This window comes from Empidonax traillii, unplaced genomic scaffold, assembly GCF_003031625.1.
Source record: "Empidonax traillii isolate 1590-97213 ecotype Southwest subspecies unplaced genomic scaffold, ASM303162v1 scaffold160:size908849, whole genome shotgun sequence".
NCBI classification, from domain to species: Eukaryota; Metazoa; Chordata; class Aves; order Passeriformes; family Tyrannidae; genus Empidonax; species Empidonax traillii.
Window position 1 is genome coordinate 145,140 of NW_020955353.1, and position 18,362 is coordinate 163,501.

The 18,362-nt window shown below is 46.5% G+C and overlaps 1 protein-coding gene across 2 annotated transcripts; it reads right to left on the reverse strand.

Annotated features, from left to right (window-relative positions):
* Positions 1-539: 539 nt before the first annotated feature.
* RPN2 (ribophorin II) lies at positions 540-17,978 on the reverse strand. Of its 2 annotated transcripts, XM_027885077.1 has the most exons (18): positions 17,947-17,978; positions 17,643-17,848; positions 16,047-16,142; positions 15,194-15,369; positions 14,264-14,339; positions 13,750-13,884; positions 12,022-12,198; positions 11,550-11,668; positions 11,311-11,416; positions 8,823-8,914; positions 8,590-8,704; positions 8,065-8,259; positions 7,462-7,548; positions 6,877-6,972; positions 5,671-5,746; positions 4,639-4,768; positions 3,108-3,192; positions 768-909 (listed from the first exon to the last, which is right to left on the reverse strand). In XM_027885077.1, exons 1-17 carry the CDS (start codon positions 17,966-17,968, stop codon positions 3,141-3,143), a joined length of 1,956 nt encoding a protein of 651 aa, XP_027740878.1. In that variant the 5' UTR covers positions 17,969-17,978; the 3' UTR covers positions 768-909; positions 3,108-3,140. The 2 variants fall into 2 exon arrangements, with proteins under 2 accessions (XP_027740879.1, XP_027740878.1); XM_027885078.1 differs by lacking the exon at positions 3,108-3,192 and having other exon boundaries at positions 540-909.
* Between the last annotated feature and the right edge of the window lie 384 nt (positions 17,979-18,362).

Below are 18,362 nucleotides of genomic sequence, written 5' to 3' on the forward strand. Positions count from 1 at the left end.
AGGGAGTAACTAGTCGGGAGGTTAGAGCTCCAGCAATTCCAATGTGGTCACACGGCAACCAGCACATTCCTGACTCTTGGTTTCACAGAAGACCAGAGGCAACCACCTCCACCAAGCTCATATTTGGAGAGAAACATTTGCTTCCTGAGGCTGCAAAGAAAGTGAACCCTCCCAAGGGACCCCCAAACCTGCCGGGTCAGGCACAGGCACTCCAGCACCACAGCTGGCTCTCTCCAAGGGCTCCTCCTGCCTGACCCCAGGGGCCCAGAGCAGCTCAGCATGGCCTGGGGTGGGAGAGAAGAGTCATTAGTGGAGAAAGGCAGCCCACAGCCCCACACAGGGGACAGGCAGGGGCAGGAAATCCCCCCCAATAAATACATCCCTCGGGGAAAGGACATGAAAGAACAGGAAGCGCCACACACAGCAGTGACTCCCACACAGAACTACCCACCAGAAAAAGCTCTTTTCATTCCCACGCGAGCCCAGCTTCCAATCACCGCCTCCGACACAGCCAGAACACAACATTCAGGACCGTTCTTTCCTCTTTATTCAAGGATCTTCAGGATGAGGAAAGGGGATCTGGGGAAAGGCAGAACTGTGTTTTCTTTTTCCTCTTTCTCGAAAGGAAATTCAAATGTCCTGGGAAAAAAAAAAGGGGGGAGGATCCAGGGAAAAAAAAGGATTTTCCAAATTCATATGAAAAGCACTCCAGTAGCATGAACACAATGATGAAAATCAAGGTATTTAAAAAAGTTTAACTGGCACCCTTTTGACTCAATATATATATATATAAAAAAAATCATCTTCTGCCTTCCTTCTTTTGGTCTTTCAGTTATTTATTCACTTCCATTCTGAAGGCATTTGCTTTGTTTTTCCACACTTCTTCCATTCTTCTGGTACTACTGTGTCCTGGAAAGAAAAACCCAAAAAATTAACTTTTCCAAGCAACAAAGCACCTCCTTGCACAGTAAAAGTGTCCCCAGGACCCTCATCCTCTCTCAAAGAAAGCTTGTCAGACAAGCTGCCCAAAAGCAGCTCATTGGAGTGACAAAACCAGTACTGTAAGGGAAAGGGGGATGGAAATCAGGGAAGATGGAAATGGTCAGAAAAAATGAAGGTTAATTTCTGGTGCAAAAGGGGTGAACAAGCCTTTTAAACTGCAGAACTGAACAAAAAACCCCAGGCTGAATACAAAGCCTGGAGGTACCTCAACTTCTATTTTTAACAGGGCCAATCCACCTGCTGGGAATCGCTGGTCCATGTACACACAAAGATCTTCATGTCCCCAGGAAGATGAAGTGGTGCAATTTCAAACAGCACATCCAACTTTTTGGGGTTCTTTTGCCAGACACAGGCATAGCTACGGGTGCAGAGCTCTTGACAGTCCATCCCTAGGAGCTGCAAGGCCTCAGTGCAGGACCTGAAGGGGGCTTCTAAAAGGAGGGAGAGGGATGTTTTATAGGGGCAGATAGCGAGAGGACTAGGGGCAAGGGTTGAGATTAGATCTTTACTCAGGGAGTGGGCAGGCCCTGGCACAGGTTGCCCAGAGAAGCTGGGGCTGCCCCATCCCTGGAAGTGTCCATGGCCAGGTTGGACGGGGCTTGGAGCAACCTGGGCTAGTGGAAGGTGTCCCTGCCCACGGCAGGGGGTGGAACTATGTGATCTTTAAGGTCCCTTCCAACCCAAGCCATTTTGTGATTCTATGGTCTTCCAGGATTACTCACAGCCCCTGGGGGGGCTGAGACACAGAAAACATGCAAGCTGTGGAGAACACACTGGTGAGGCACTTGGTAACACACCACTAAAAAGTTGAAAAACACTGGCCCAAAGCAGTGTTATAAAGCAGCATCCAGGGACCAGAACAGCACCATCCAACACAGCCAGGATGCAAACCCAGCATTTGTCTCGTAGGACAAGTGACAGCCATCTCCAGTTCCTCTCCAGTAACTTCTTGTAGCTTCTTCTGTGCTCAAACACCTCAAAATGCTCCAGGGAGAGAAGAGACATTAACAGGTGTTTTTCTGAGGGACATGATGCCGAATTCTTCACAGGTAAATTCCATGAAACCATCCTGCACACTCCCTGATCTGCACACAGGTGCTGTCCCCACAGTGCACACCGTTTGTGTGGCACAGACTCCCACACTGGTTTTGTTTTGCACCAAAAAACCTGAGCCCCATTCAATGCACTGTGTGTGTGCCTGGAGCACCGACCACGATGGGAGAGCAAGTGAATGCTTGGGAGAAGCACCAGAACAGCACGTTGTGCAGTGATCTGTCCATCACAGGAGCCATCCCAGATGCTCTCTCTCTTCCCCACAGCAAACCAGTGCACTGAACAGGGAATGAAGCCCCCATGCACACACAGTCAGGACTGGGCAGCGTGCAGAACACTGGCAGTCCTGCCTCCTACACCACTGCAGGCAGAGCAAACGGGGACCTTACCTCTTGGAATGAAAGTAAACAAAGGGCTTTGTGCTGGTAAATGATAATGGAGACCTGTCACACAAGTGTATGGAATGGAGGAGGCTGGGAGCTGCTGCTGCCTGAGCCACCATGGCCAGGGTAAACCTGGGACTGGGTCATGCTCTCAGCTGAACGAGGTGGTGCTGACCTGGCTTTGCTGCAGAGCTCTCACTACCCTAAACAAGGGTGTAATTCAGCAGGCAGAGTGCCTGGCAGCTGAATAACCACAAGACTGTGGATGGGGATAGGCAGTACCAGCAGCAGGATGAGAACAGCCATTTCTATCATGTCCTCCTTCAGCCAACATTACTAGTAATTTATTTATGGGAACAGTAATGCTGTTTAAACTGGGTTTATTTCACCACCTGAGAGCTGCTTGGTGCCCAGGACAGCACAGTTACATGTGCACGTATCACCATGCAGATTGCAGACAATTAAGGACATCACACAAATGCAATTTAGTCTCAGAGAACACGTACTGCTAATATGCCAACCCCGCTGCAGCCAAGGACCAAAGCCCAATAAGTGATGTTGGGAGGAAGCAGCTTCAGCTGACAGATCTTTCTGTAAAAGGAGTGAGTGATGAGGTGAAATGAAACAGGCAGCATGCCCAGGAAAGGCAAAATCCAAAAAGGCCCTTACTTCCTGAAGAGCTGGTCACTAGCAAACCCCCTTCTACCGCAGCGTTCTATACTTTGCCAACCTACTGCTCTGCTCTGCAGCGATCCTGCCAAAAGGAGAGAGGGAGAGAGGTTCAGAGAAGACAAGAAGGAGGAAAGCAGCCCTGCTCCAGGAATCAGAGCCAGCGACAGAAACGCAAAAAAGCAAAACCAGGCCTTCTGGTAACTTCTGTACCAAGCTGGTTTACGCAGTCCCCCTCCCTCCCCACGCCCACCAGCCGCCTCCACGGCTTCGCCTCAAAGCGCCGCCGAGCTAATTGTCACTGCACCTCAGCCTCTCAGACAGGCAGGCAGCGCCTTAACAAGGAGGTGTCTTTTTGAACTTTAAAGTCACGTACAAAGGGTTTAACTTTAGCCTCAGGTAGAAGTTTTACTTTCAAATTCGCCATTGTAGCTGCAGCTTCGTGTCATTTGCAGTGAAAAAGCGAACGGACACCCCCTGCAGTGGTTTGAAGCAGGTACCAACCACCTGCATTTATGTGCTAACAGAAGCCCTGGTTAAGCAATGATACTTAGAAATTAGCTTCATTGTATTATTTTCCCCTAAATCTGTATCCTAGGCAATCTGCATTTAATTATGATTTTATCAATACTCTTTTAAAGGAAAAAAGGAAACATTATTAAATGACATAACATAAAATCCCAGTAGGAACTGTTATGCTAACAAGATAAATGCCACACTGGAGAGGTCCAAAGGACAAGGCTGAGAAAGCTGGGAAGACACTATGGAAAGGGTTAATTACATTAATCATCCTCCCTGCTAAAGCCATGCAAGTTGACATGTTTTAAAGACAACAAATCAATACAACCCCTTTTTTTTTTTTTTTTTACATCTCTTGTCCTGGTTTTAATGCAGTGCAATCAAAAAACTGAGAACCCAGGGATATCTATGCAGATAGGTATGTGGGGATAAGATTCCAGTGGCTCAAAAGGGAAAAGTAAGAAAAGCACAGGTCTGATGGCAAAGCAGGTCAGCAAGATCATCTTCAAATCCAAATGCTACACTAGTTCTAAAGGGCTAAAGCTTAAGTCTCACACAGAACTGTGTCTGGCAGAAGTGAAGGAGAGGGGGTGGTGTGTCCTCTAATCAGTGCACTGCACTGGAAGGTTGGGTCAGCAACCTGCTGGCTGCCCAAGCCACGGCAGAGTCATGAGGCACTGCATGGCAGAAGACACAAGTGTCCAGTCAGTCCAGTGCCAGTACAGGAGTGAACGCTGTATCCCTAATATCTGGTAGAATTTTCCCTGGGTTTGCTTGAGGGTGTGTTGCCTGTTGTCTGTTGCTGCACATGTGCAAGAGCTGTATCTTGGGGACAGCTCCTGCTCAGATCAAGCCCCTGTTCTGGAGACAGGCAGGAAGGTGGCACTGAGCACCCCTGCCCCACACACGAGGTCTAAGGACCCAGAGCAGCATCTGCTGCCCTATCAGTCACTGGCACATGACAGCACCATCAGCTCCTCCCCACTGGTGCTGAAAGCAGCTCTCTCCTTACCTCTTCACAGCTTTCTGAGCCAGCATCCTGTTGCCTGCCAGGAATGTGATGCCACCCAAAATGGCCAAGTACTTCAGTGTCTGGAACATGTTGAGCTGAGTCCAGTAGACGTACATGAGCCCCAACATTGCTGGGGAAAAATAAAACAGCAGAGCCCATGGCTGAAACTGCATTTCAAAGACCAACCATTTGTTATCCTCAGAACTGTACTGCCAGTCCCAAGCATTTGGTTTCCGCCTCACCTCTGAAGCTCTGAATGGCAGATCTACATTATTGCCAGGGAATTAAGGTGTCTGAGCCTCCACACATGAAAAAATGTGATGGACAGCTTTTAACCAACCCTCCTGTGGCAGAATTATGGACATATTATAGACATTAAGGGCTATTAAAAAGAGGAGGTTACTCTGGGTTTCAGTAGGGGATATTAACCTTCACACACCTGTAAGGGCTTACAGCTTTAGAAAGTTTCCATGAAACTCACTTGGACTGAGAAACACAAGGACATTTGGAATCTGTAGATCCAAAGTTGTCCCAGCCTGCTATGTTTTTGAAATTCCACCAAGACAGTAAATAACTGTGTGACCAAGGGCACAATAAAATCGATGGAAAAACTTGGTCCAGCCAAAAAAACCCAGAAGTGCTCTCATGGGAAGAGCTTTAAAGAAAAGATGTAACCTTTCGCCGCTAACAGAGTCCTGCAGGTTTCAATCCCCACAGAACCTCCCTGCTCTCAGAGGATAAACACGCAATAAAGAAAGTGTGACCTCTGGAAATAAGAAGTTCTATTAAGTACAGATAAATGGTGTGAGAGAGGGGCCTGGAATAATGACGGCTGTTATAAGCTGATGGCCAAAACAGGTTTATCACTATATTAACAATCATGAAAAGCAGGAAGGCAGATGGAAACAAGAGAACAAATGTTATGCTGTTATGTCATTATAGTTAATAGACCACGAGCCCATTAACCACAGGCTCTCATCTGTAACTCCCAGGTGAGGAGGTCAAACAAAGCAGAAAGCCTCTGACACTTACCAGCGTGCCCCATGTGAAAAACAATGGTGCTGGGAGCAAAGCTGAAGTTGGAGATGTTGGCACCTATCTTGATCCACTAAAAGGAGAAAAGCCCCAAATCTGAGTTACAGCAGCCTTGTAAACACAAGCTTTTATTTTAAACTTCACTATCTTTCCAGCCTGTTTGCTTTAAGTCCTTCAATGAATCCTCTGTATTCAGTGTATTCTCTACAGAAGCACTTGTTTACTACTGCAAGAGTAGTAATTTTGCTAAAGGCAGCACTGTTGAGCTCCTGTAGAGAAAATCTCTCCTGCTGCTTCTGACTGCTCTAACGCAGTTGCTCAAACACCCTAAACTGCTGAGAAAGTACTGCTCCAAATCTAGATTGTCAAGAAACCCCAAGCCCTGACATTGCTATTTCTATCCAGCTGAACTAATTTCAGTGAAAAAGACCGAAACAAAAAGGTAAGATTCTCATTTTGGACTCAGACAAAAACCAGCTACGGATACAAGATGCTTGCTCATAAAAACAATTGTAGTTTTTGGAGTAGAAAAGACAAAGGCATGAAGGATGGGAAGCGGGAACAGCAGCAATAAGATTTTTTATTAAAGTGTCATCAACGTGTATATTGTGAACTCCAGTGAGCAGAGGACACGACTGCCCGAGTGCCTGCTTTCAGTGAGACCAGCTGATGGGGAATTACTCTTGGAATCAGCTTTATCTTCCAAATAAGGAATAATTTAACTTGCCTCAGTCAGATTTTGTATTGCATTAAGTTCAGAACACTGCCCTAACGATACAATGAGCAGCAGTAGATTGTTTCAACTACAGATACTCCAATATTATGTCCATAAATGGGAATCAATCTGATAGGATTAAGTAACACAGATTTTTGTGACAGATTTATTATGTGTGAGGCAGAATGCTGTGGAAGTTTAAGTTATAAGTAACAATAATCTGCCCACTGTTATTCCCCAGCTAAAGCACAGTGAAGAAGCCCATCCACCTACTTCCACTTGGCAGCAGTGCGCTTTTGTTTTGACTATAAACTCAAACAACCAAACCAGACCAATGCTCTGCACTGACATTTGCTAGCTCTAACTGCAGCACTGCTGTGGCCAGTCATCATTAACCAGTTTCAGTAAGAGCTGAACTGCCCAGGCTCCCGAATGGCTCTGGACTGCACGGGGAAAGCTGTTGTTCCTCTGTGGCCCAGTTCACTCACCAGGATGAGCAGCAAAAGCAGAGGGGAAAGAACCAACGCTGTGAAAGTGTTGGAGACCACTGTGGGAGGCCTCTTCTCGGGTTCCCTGAAGAGGTGCTGCAAACAAACAAAAACCAGCTCATGAGTAGGACTATTCCAACAGAGCAGCTTCTCAGCTCCCCAGAGGAGCCTTGGTGCTGTTCCCAGACGTTCCTCTGGACGAGAACCATTCCTCTTAAGGCAAAGACTGACTCTTTAGTGTCTATTCCAGTCTCTGCACATTTGATCTCTTGCACAGTTCATTTTCCTTGCACTCACAGAAGTACTTGTTCACTTGACACCAGCACAGATGGCTGGAATGGAGCAGAGACCCTTCTGTGGTGCTTACCCAGTCACCTGGCCACATTCTCATGTTTGAATCTTCTCAGTGACACAAGATAGGACACACAGCTTATGTATTCACACTGCAGAGGACTGCAACCAAGTTCTTTTCATTAAGCAGTAACTCTGGTCTTCCTTTAATTACTTTACTTACAAATAAACTAATGAGAACTAATAACAACAGTAGGACTAGCTGCCCATCTCCACACATAATTTTGACTGTACCTGGATTTCAGGTTTGGGAACAAAGAGGTTCTTGGACTGAACTGTGGATGGTGCATCCTCTTCTGGGAACGTGATCACAACATCAGCCTGAAATGAAATCATGCAGCTTCATGAACTTTGACCTTAATGTATTGATAAAACCTATTCCATTACTGTGGCCTATTTCCTTATTTGCCAATCTACCACTGACATGATTTTTACAGGCACCTAAGAAAAAGCCACCAGATTTTTTAAGAAGCAGCTTCTCCTAAATAGAGGAAGTAATGCCATTCACCCAGAAACAAGAATTGGACTTATTTCCAGCAGAGAGAGAACAGAAAGGTTGAACCTTGAGAACTTGCTGTGAAATTACAATCAAACCCATAAATGTTCTGAAGTTTCTGCTCCACCACATGAAGCACTGAAAGTTCATTCCTGTCCTGCTGCCATCTTTACTTCAAAACTTCAAATGAACCTCAGAGCCCACAAACGGCCAGAAGGATTCTGGTTCACTAGAGAGAACAAAACACTTGAGCTTCTTTCTTCCAGATCTGTACCATGCCCTCCTGTTAGTCAGACTGCCGGTAACCTCAAAACCACATCACCCCAGTTCCAGCTACATACCACATTCCAGAGGATTGGATTTTCCAGAGTGGCATCTCCAATGATCAAGTAAAGAGTGTAGGTACCAGAGGCAGAGTCAAATTCAGTCTTTCTTTCAGAGGTATCCAATTCAAATTTGTACACGTTCTTGTTATCTGGTTCTGCAACAAACACCACCTCCTGGCCAGTCTTCTGGTTGTGAAGTCGGACAAAAGTCTGAAAGGCAGATTGTAACGTTCAAGGACTTTTTCAGCCAACAATCTATATTAAAAAAAAATCAGAAGTGTGCTTTTACAGTGCAGGCTCCCTGCCCTCACTTTGTTGTGTTATATACGACACAGCACCAGAGCCAGATGTTTCATTTAACTGACACACAAAACAAATGAAGTGAATCTCCCATCTACTGAGATCACTGATCTTCACAGACCATGGCAGAAACATAAAGCTTCTCAAAACCCAGCAAATCTTTTCAAGAGCAATTGTCACCTGAGCTGCTTCACGATGGAACATCCTGGTGTCCCTGCAACGACAGAAATTTGTGCTAACCTGGTGAGGGATGAGTTCAGCTCCACTGTTCACATCTATCAGCTGGAAGGATAAAGCAAAATTCTGATGGCTGTCAGCAGTGAAGGAGCCCTTGGCTTTGGCTGGGTAAGCTACCCTAGAAGTTAAGAACCAAAGAGGACTCAGGTGAATCTCCAAGAGAAGGTCTGGTGTTGAAAGAAAACCGGGCTCCCCTCTGGAGCCCTTAAGGGATCACGCCCCCTGTGTCGTTTTACCTGGTTGTTTTTGGTGCAATGCTCTGATCCTTATCCACAGTAGAAAGATCTACATTAGTAATCCCAACTTCCGTGGAAACTTTTACTTTCAGCTGCAACAAAACACAACAGACAGTTACTCAGAGCACTCTACATACACCAGTTATGGTGAAGTTCACTGCAGATGCTTTAGGCCCTGTGTCCCCCTTCAACAAAAGGGGACTTACACTAAGCCCAAGACAGAGTCTAACCTGAACACAATGATCTATAGCAATTTACCTTCTGGCAAAGCTCCTGCAGCAGCCACTAACCCTAAGCCACCTTCTTCCTTCCTGCACAAGCAGCCAGCTCCACAGACTGCTTCCACCAGCTTCTCAGGCATGCTGGAATTAGCTGGCCTTTGGAGAACTGTTTTTAATGAAACAGGCCAACTATCCAGACGCAGCTAGTTTTCCTTTTGAACTAGCAGAAACCAGCTATTAAAGACTACATCACGTGTTGTACAACTTAAAACTGCATGTGCATATGTACTCCTGCTTTGGACAGCAACTGGAGACGAGGGGTCTCCAGACAGCAACCAGCTCTGTCTCCCTGGGCTCCTAAAGCCCAACAGGTTTCTGCTGATTTTATTACCAGCAGGCGAACGCCAAAGCATTCTTGCAGCCCTGCACTTTGTTCAGCAAGCTTTCCTTCAGTCCCAGCGTTTATCACTCAGTGCTGGGCAGCCAATAAAGCCCTGTCATTTATCACACTCCTTCTGCTAAGTGCAGTATAAACCCTGGGCAGAGAAACGACTTCCTGCCTCTCCCCAGCCCCAAACCACAGCCCATGCAGGCAGTGAGCCTCGGTGGGTTTGCCTGACTTCAATCCTTCTCTCAAACATAAGCAGTTACTGCAGTCTGTAGTTTTTAATTAGCACATTTGTTCTCACAGCTTACAAATGCTCCCCTGGAGAATTAAAAGTTTCACTGCCAAGATATTTTTCATCTTATACTACAATTTGTTGTTACAGGTTTGCTCGTGTGAACCAGCCCCACGCCCTCAGCATGAAAAATAATTCACAGGGAACCTGTGGGAAAAATATGTAAAAACATTAACCAAAGTATTCAGGTCAGACTTCAAACACAACCATCTTGGCAGTTCCTTTGCAACAAAAAGTGTAATTTAAGAGAGAGGTTACCCCTGAAAATGGATCCATTAACATGCAGATGATTCAAGCTAACTTAAGCAAAGCCCTACTTTGTTCCAAGTTGGGAACAAGATGGACTAATGAAATATTAATTTTAAAAAAAGTGATGCGAAGGCAACTCAGAGCAGCTGCACACAGCCCCTCCAACTGCACAGTACGCAAACATCTCTCAAATATTTTAATGCCAGGAAATGTCGTCTCTGGCGGAGTAATGACCCACTGGTTTAGCTCATTACTGTCAAAACGATGGTGCATTAAGGACAATTAATGCTAATCACAGTAAGGAAAAAAAGCAGGTCCCCAGCAGTCCTCCCCCGTAACAATGTCTCTTATTAGCAGCGGTTCTCACAAAGCTGCCAGTGCTAACACATTCCTGGCGGTGCCTCCCTGTGCCAGCACCAGCTTAAGCGCAACAATCCATCCCCTCCTGGCACCCCTGAGTGCCATTACTACTACACTGGCAGCATGACTGGATGCTCAGAGTAAAGGTCACAGTTGTAAGTAAGTGTCTTCTTCCTCCACTCCAAGCTGAGTATGTTGGGAGACTTGAAAAGCTAATTGTTTCCTTAAATAGGTGATTGAGGGCAAAAATTAACCCTGGAATAGAACTCATTGGAGAGGAGCATTCTCAGCTGTTGACACTGAGGTGACTGTGTGAACAGTCACTGAGGTCACACTCTGCTCACTGCAACAAGCCTGAGGAAAGGAAAACTGAGCATTTATATAAAACTGTACTTCAGAAAGATGTGGTCTAACAGCTTTTACCACCAAAAAGGGGGTAGGTATGCATGAAAAGAAGACTTCATTTCCATTTACTTTGGTCACTGCTTTTCCACTACAAAATCTTCAATATATACAGTTCAGAGACGCCAAAAAAATCCCTCAACCCTTTTCTAGGGCTCTAGAGCTTATACAAACAGACAACAACGATACTCAGCCTCCACACGAGGCAATCACCAGACAACTGATAGCCAAGCCTTGAGATTTACAGGCTCAAATCCAGAATGCTCTGAAGAACTAAAACTCTTAATAATTTCTGCACAGCTACTTTGGGTTGCCACATAAACACTTCCATTGTTACCCTTTGTTCTACGCTGTCAGATCAGCATCTCACTAAGTCAGGTTTGAAATATACACAAATCCCTTTTGATCATATATTAATCTGGTTATTGGTCATAATCCTGAGCCAAAAGCCAAAGTATTACAGAAAAACATGTGATAAAAATCCCATACAACTGGCAACATCCTTCATGGATATAAATAAAAAGCTGTTTCAGTGAACAGGCACAGAATTAAAATGCCATAAAAGAGCACACCCACCTCCACTTTGTTAGCAATAAATCGCTTATCTCCATCTACACTGATGGAGAAGTCATAATATCCACTTGCAGGTTTCACATTCATGAAGTTCAGCTCAAAGAAATCTCTGCAACAAAAAAACCCAAGGTGTTAAGAAGCCCCCAGATACGCAACACTAAGCAGGTAAAACCCCACAATATAAAACTGACATTGCAAAGTGCAGGAGGAAGAGAATTCTTCAAAGCTCCCCCTTTTCTTACCCTGACAGAACAAATGGTGTCTGCTGAAGGACAGTGGCTTTGCTAGACACAGACTTGGCTTGGTCGAGCTTTACAGAAGCTTGAGTCAGTGGCTGGGACATAACATTGGTCACTTGTAGCTACAAGACAAAAAGCAGCACTTCTGTGAAACCCACTGTCCCAGCAGGAATGCAGGAGCACAGACAACTTGGTACCCTCTGTACTACAAACCAGAGCTCTCCCCTGCCCACCATCCCAGATTCCCTTGTTCTAACAGGGAAAGGTGAAGCTAGTAACAGAGCTGACTGACTCCTTGAGGAGTGTCTGGGAAGCCCTGGGTAAGCAGAGATTCCTAAGAATCACTGCACAAAAGCACTAAAGATCTACTGGAACCCGAGTCCTGGAGTTAAAATGACAGGCATCACCTTACACGCTCAGTCAGCCTAGAGCTACAACACTACAGACTGAGCCAACATCAGGGCTAAGGACTCACCCTGAGGACGGGCTGATGGTGAGACACAGCCGCAGGCCCCTCGGGGACAACAATGACAGGCAAGTGGAAGCGGTTCTGGGATAAGGAACCTGCAGCACAGGCAACACTGAAGGCCTCTGAGAGCGTCTCAAAGTTTTTCTTGCTAAAAATTGCATTCATCAACTGGATAATTTGATCCTGGAAAAGGAAAAGCAAGTCACATAAAAGCACCAGCAGCTTGCCACAACACTGCAAGCTGGCTCAGTGTAATGTTATTAATAAAAACATCATTCATAAAGACTGTTTAATTTTCCATTTGCTTTAAAAATAATTCAAGTTATTCCAGAGGTAGTTAATTTTGGGTTACCTCACATCACGTGTGCATTCTTATTCTTGGCTAGGAGAGGTCCCAACCACAATGGCTGTAACTGTGCTAGAAACTCACAGACCTGGAATTTGGGTCCCCCCCCTCCAAACAACTCGTTTTGGATCAGATGTTGTCAGCTCAACTACCCACGCTGCATGTGGCTGCAAAAAGACACCTGGGCTCCAGGAGCTTCACAACTGTCCTCATACAGAGGAGTGCCACACTCTGCAGGCTATGCCTCATTATTCAGCTCCTTCCATCGCTCCCTGCCAGTCTGGAAAAGGGGGATTGGCTACTTATGCTTTGATCCAAGCAAAGAATTGTGGGGTAAATTCTAATCAGAATGAGAATAATCAAAGACAATCCCCAAAAAAGTAATAGGCACACAACTTAGTGACCTACAAAGAACACTTTTACATAAAATCCACTGCATCTCAATTTTTCACTCTCCTGCTCGTACTGATGAGCACCAAACAAAATCACAACTGGAGAAAGCAGTCAGACAAATGCTACAGAAGTCCTGCACAGTGCAAATCCTGCAGTGTTCTTCATTTCTGTGGAGGGTATAGCATCGCTCCAGACACGAATCAGCAACTGATACTCTCATTAAATTTGGGGGTGAAAAAGGGAGTTATTTTTTCAAGTACTACATATTGTTTTTTAAAGACAGTTTTGTGGTATTCCAGAGGCACTCTCACCATTCACCAGAGATAAAGATTTTAAGCCCCAGCAACACCACTTCTGGCAGCACAATTCTGAAACAACACTAAACAATTGTCCTTAATTGGCCTTTTTTTTAAGTATCATTTTGATGCTGACAGTTTGAATTGTGTGTAGCAGAATCACCACCTCAAAAATGACATCAGAAGTGCTTTGCATTAGTTTGTTTGGAAGCAGTGTGGAAGAGAGCCAGGAATGAACTCAGATGTCTTACAGTGGCTTCAGTCTCAACCCTGCCCCTTCAGCTCATGCTTTAGGGAGCTGTGATTCTCAATCCAAAGTACATCTAACTCTGTTAAATTGGTGTGGGAAAAAAAATCACCAAGTGGATAGCTTGCACTAATGATTTCTAGCTTAACCAAACTCAGAAGAAATTTCCAACAGTCTTTCATTTTAGACAAGTTTTTGCTTTCCTTCTACACATTTGAAAAAAAAGGAAAAAATCAAACCAAATTCTGCCTGTGCTCTTGAAGTTGGAATTTCCTCTTAGGCTCTGTTCCTTAGCACTCCCTATGAGATGTCCCTTTTCTCTGAGCGTGCTCATTATTTTTTCCAGCAGGAATTCCACCTGGTTACATTGGGCTCTTGCACTGCACAACGGGGACGGGGAAGATGCTTTTTGTGAGCTGGAGCGTGCATGGGAGGAAAAGGCAGGTACAGACCTCCTTCATTGCTGGCTCTGTACCCACGTGGTCTGACAGCTTGTAGGCAGCAGCAACAAACAGGGCAGTAGTCTCAATGCCTTCTTCAAACTGCAGGTAAACTCCACCCAAGTCATCCAGGCGAGCAACGAGATCCTGACAGAAGGAGTTACTAAAATTTAAATTGCATTCTAGCAGATCCACGGAAGTTAACTCTACCGTTAGGTCTGTAATGATACGTGTATGGGATCACTGATGTATTTTGTAATAGTCATTTAGAAACAGGAAGAAAGAGAAACCTCCAGCCTTTAGTGGATGTAATTATAATTAAATGTCATGACTTTCTATGTTTCAATCCACTGTGAAACAGATAAAAGAATTATCTGCTTGAAAGGAAGGGCCAAGCCAAGCCATATCACGCAGCAAGCAATTAGCCAGGCTGGTTTTTCATTTTGTGTTTCCCATTAAAATGTATTTTAGTACTTCAGATGTCTAGCAAAGTTCTGAATAATCAGAGAGCAGAGTGTGCTCCTACCTCGATCTCCTCAACAATGCTACTCAGATCTGCCTGCTGGGACAGGTAAGATGCCGTCTCCAAAGCCTGGATGGTTCTGAAACAAGAACAAACAAAACCAAACAAGTGTAGGATTATTCCTTCCTTAAAAGCCAAACACCATTTAAATCAAAGAAACTTCATTTTCTATTCTGAATGAAGTGTAAAACAGCAGTTCCTGCCTTCAGTTGACTCAAGACAATGAATCTAAAGTGATTTAGCATAAACTCAGCATTTGTTACAGAATGTCCCTTTAGCTGCATCAGCACTGCAACAAACTCCTAGATCCAAAGGCAAAGAAACCAAACTTTGATCCCTGCACAGCACAGATCCCAGACTTACTACTGAGGCTTCCAGGAATCCATTTTTTTAGTCCATAAAGCGAATATTAAAGTTTCCCTTTCTTCCTCAGCTTTTAAGGGATGCTTTATTCTCTTGTTTCACAGTAAAATGATGAAAAAATTCTTTGGTGATAAATGCCAAGATTCCTTCTGCTTACTGGCACGTCTTTTCCAGCTCACACTTCAGGCACCCCACCTACAAACAACAGGGCTGAGGAAGAGCACTGAGTCTGCTGCAGCCATAAATGACACAGAACCATGGCTGGGTATAAGTCAAAATCAGTCGTCAATCTTTTTAAGAGGAAGCTTCTTTGGGATACAATCTCCTTCTTGACCATTGTTCTTGAACTAGACTGAATATGTAAGCTCATTTGCAAAATCATACAGAAAATAGTCCCAAAACATATTTTTCCCCAGAGGGACAATAACAAAGTGAACAAATCCATCAAATGAAAACACAGCACCTACTCTACTACATCTGTATTACAACCATTAAACGTTAAAATATTCTTTACTCCAAAACCCAACTGCCTAGAGGATGAACAGTGAATCAGTTCTGTCAGAGACTTACGCCAGCACGCTTTCCTCTTTGCTGAGACGAGCAGTAAGAGCACTAAGAGCTTCCTGGGATGCTAAAGGAAGGCCAAAGCCACTCAGGGCACCAACAGCATGGAAGATCTGGGTGATGGAGGAATCCTCACTGACAGCTGCAAGCAGCAGCTCCCTGGTCTCATTTGAAATGGTGACCTGAAGAAGAACACAGAGACTGACACTTCAAAAAAAACCCATGGCCTCTCACCGCTGACCCCTTCCTGGAGCAACACACTTGTTGAGTTACTACAAGATTTTGGAAACAAAACCCTTATCATTCATTACCTTGTAGTGTAATTAATGAAATCCCTAAGTTTTGCTGTCAACCATTAGTAAGTCAGGGTAGTCCATGATTCAGATTTATCCTGGTAACCTGCTACTGCTTTTCACGTGGCACCACATCACTGTGTAGCAGCTGGTGGGACTGACGACAAACGGGGCTCAGATAACCCACCCCAGTTCAGCAAGGGTGGTCTGCATCTGTACCCAGCAGTGTTCCAGCACGAGGGTTCACATCCAAACAGTCTGTTATCCACCGAAAGAGTCTCTAATTGACACAGGTCCTGAGAATAAAATGTGCTGCCTTTTTTCTTAGCCACCAGTGTTTAACTGAGAAACATCCCCTCAGAATTACTTTGGACCAAACGCCTGTGCTGTATCTTTACACTTTGCCTTGTGTGCACTACGCCCAGTATTTACCTAAGGCACAACACAGTACAACCCACTAAAAGAAAGCAAAAGGAGAAGCCGTGCATAAAACCAGCCCAAGAAAAACACCAAGGCAAGCATTTGCTCATCACAGCGGTCTGCAGAGCTCAGGGCTCCACACTCACCTCACAGCCAGACAGGGCTTGGATGGACTGGGCAGCGTAGAAGAGGGATTCAACACTGCTGGAGTCCACATGAGACTTGATGAACTTGCAGGCAGCCTGTGAAACAGAAACAGAAGGTAACTCACAGCAACAGTCGAGACTTAAACCACTGAGAAGAGACTTGAATGATACTCTTAAGACAATTTCATGAACACTGCTGAGCATTTTTATACCCCCCGGATCCTACTCTGCCGAGTGCTGCAGAGAAACAAGGGTGGTTCCTGCTAAAAGATGTACCTGATTTTCACACAAACTCTACTGTGACCACGATTCAAATCTAAATTGAATATAAGTATAAAACCTGTAAAAATAAAAAGTCCCATGGGAAATGACCTGCTGGAAATCACCTCTGTGGAGAAGGACCTGAGGGTCCAGGTGGACAAGCATCTTCCACGAGCCAGCAGTGTGCCCTGAGGGACAAGGATGTTGGGATGCCTTGGGAAGAACACTGCCAGCTGGCCAGGGAGGGTGACTGGAACAGGCTGCCCAGAGAGGCTGTGGAGTCTCCTTCTCTGGACACAAACCCCATCTGGACATGATCACACTGTGCAACCTGAGAGGTGAAGCTGCTGCAGCAGAGGGGCTGGAGCAGGTGATCTCCAGCCACCCTGTCATACATGTTCAAGTGTTGTTACACACAGCTATTATTTTTCACTACCTCCACCTTTAAGTCTCACCCTGTGAAGAAGTGTGCTGTCCAGAAAAAAGCCTCACCGCTAAATCTCAACAACAAATAAATAATTACTGTTTGCCTGCAGAAGCAAAGGCTGTGCTATCCTGAACTAATAAAAAACCCAACCACAAGGACACAAAGGAAAGCAGCATTTCCCGGTGTAGCCCACAGGTGACCAGTAACCAGCCACAGCATCTTCAGAAGCCTCAGAGTTTATGGCGCAAATGTGCAACACTGAGAGAGAGACTGGGACCAAATGGTTCAGAACCCCTGTTCTAATGAATCTGTGAGGAAAGAACAAACTTGTATTTACAGCTCACGTGCACAGGTAAACACAATTATGCACGTGAGGAGATGTGCTTGTGTGAGGAAGTTGTTATAGGGGAAACTTGCAGTGTTTAAGCTAGAAATGCACAAACACATAACACAGTAAGCATCATGCTGACACCACAAGCCTTTGTGGTGCTGGTACACAAGGGACCATATATCATATACAGAAACAGCAGGATAGTGTGATCTGGCTGAATTCAGTAGTTGAACTGAAACAAACTAGTGAGAGCTCTGTTTAACAGGACAGCAAGGCAACCATGCCACAACCAGGGAACTTCTTCACAAGGCAGTTAAAAAAATGCTGATATGGAGGAGCAAGCCCTGCAGGCAGCATTTAGAAGGCAAGAAGTGTAGGAGCGCCCATGGCACTTTACTGCCCAGACAAAGAAGCAATTTATCCAAACAGCACATGTACGAGAGCCGGTAATTACCACTGACTGCTCCGGCCCTTGCAATTACGTTTCCCACACGGCCCTGTCCAAGCAGAGCTCGCCAGACACTCTCCTTACACCCCGTGTTTCGCTGCCCTGCTGCAGCCCCTCAGCCCCGCTCACCTTCTCGTCCGCCACCCGCACCCCGAGGCTGCCGAGCCCCACGATGGAGTAGTAGGCGGCCCGCACGTCGGCGAAGGGCCGCTCCAGCGTCGCCCGCAGCCGCGCCAGGTCGCGGGCCGTGAGGCGGTGGCTGGGGGCGAGGGCCCGGGCACTGGTGAGAAGGAGCAGGAGGAGGCTGAGCGCCGCCGCCACACGCAGCCGCGGGCCTGCGGAGAGACAAGCGAGTTATTCCGGGCCCTCCCCGCGGTACCAGGGCCGCCCCAGCCCGGCCCAATCCGCCCCGGCCCCGCCGCCCGCGCCTCACCCGGCGCCGCCATGACCGCCATGATGCCGCCCCTGCCCCCGCCACGGCGCCGCTTCCGCCCCGCGCCCGCCCCGCCCCGGCGCGCACCATCGCCCCGCCAGGGGGGCGGGAGGGACGGCGTGTGGTACGAGAGGACCTCAGCCCCACGCACGGCCGCTGCGAACACCGAGAAACTGCAAAAGACAGAGGGCCGGGCGGGGAGCGGGGCCGCAGCGAGACCGCGAGGCGACGGGCAGCAGCGGCCGCTCCCCCCCCCCGGGTGGCGGGAGTGGTGCGGGCCTCCCGGCGGGATGTGGGCTGCGCTCATTGGCCGGGCCGCCTTAAAGGGGCCGCGGCGGGAGGCGCGCGGGGGCGGGGTTCGTGTCGCGACATGTGATGTCGCGACATGCTGTGTTATGTCATTCCCTGGCGTTTTC

Coding starts and splice junctions, on each gene's coding strand:
- RPN2 (XM_027885077.1), bottom strand. CDS start 17,968: ATGGCGGTCATGGCGGCGCCGG. Junction 15,370..16,046: donor AAGCCCTGTCTGGCTGTGAG/GTGAGTGTGGAG, acceptor GTTCTTCTTCAG/GTCACCATTTCAAATGAGAC. Junction 8,260..8,589: donor CTGAACTCATCCCTCACCAG/GTTAGCACAAAT, acceptor TCTGCCTTTCAG/ACTTTTGTCCGACTTCACAA.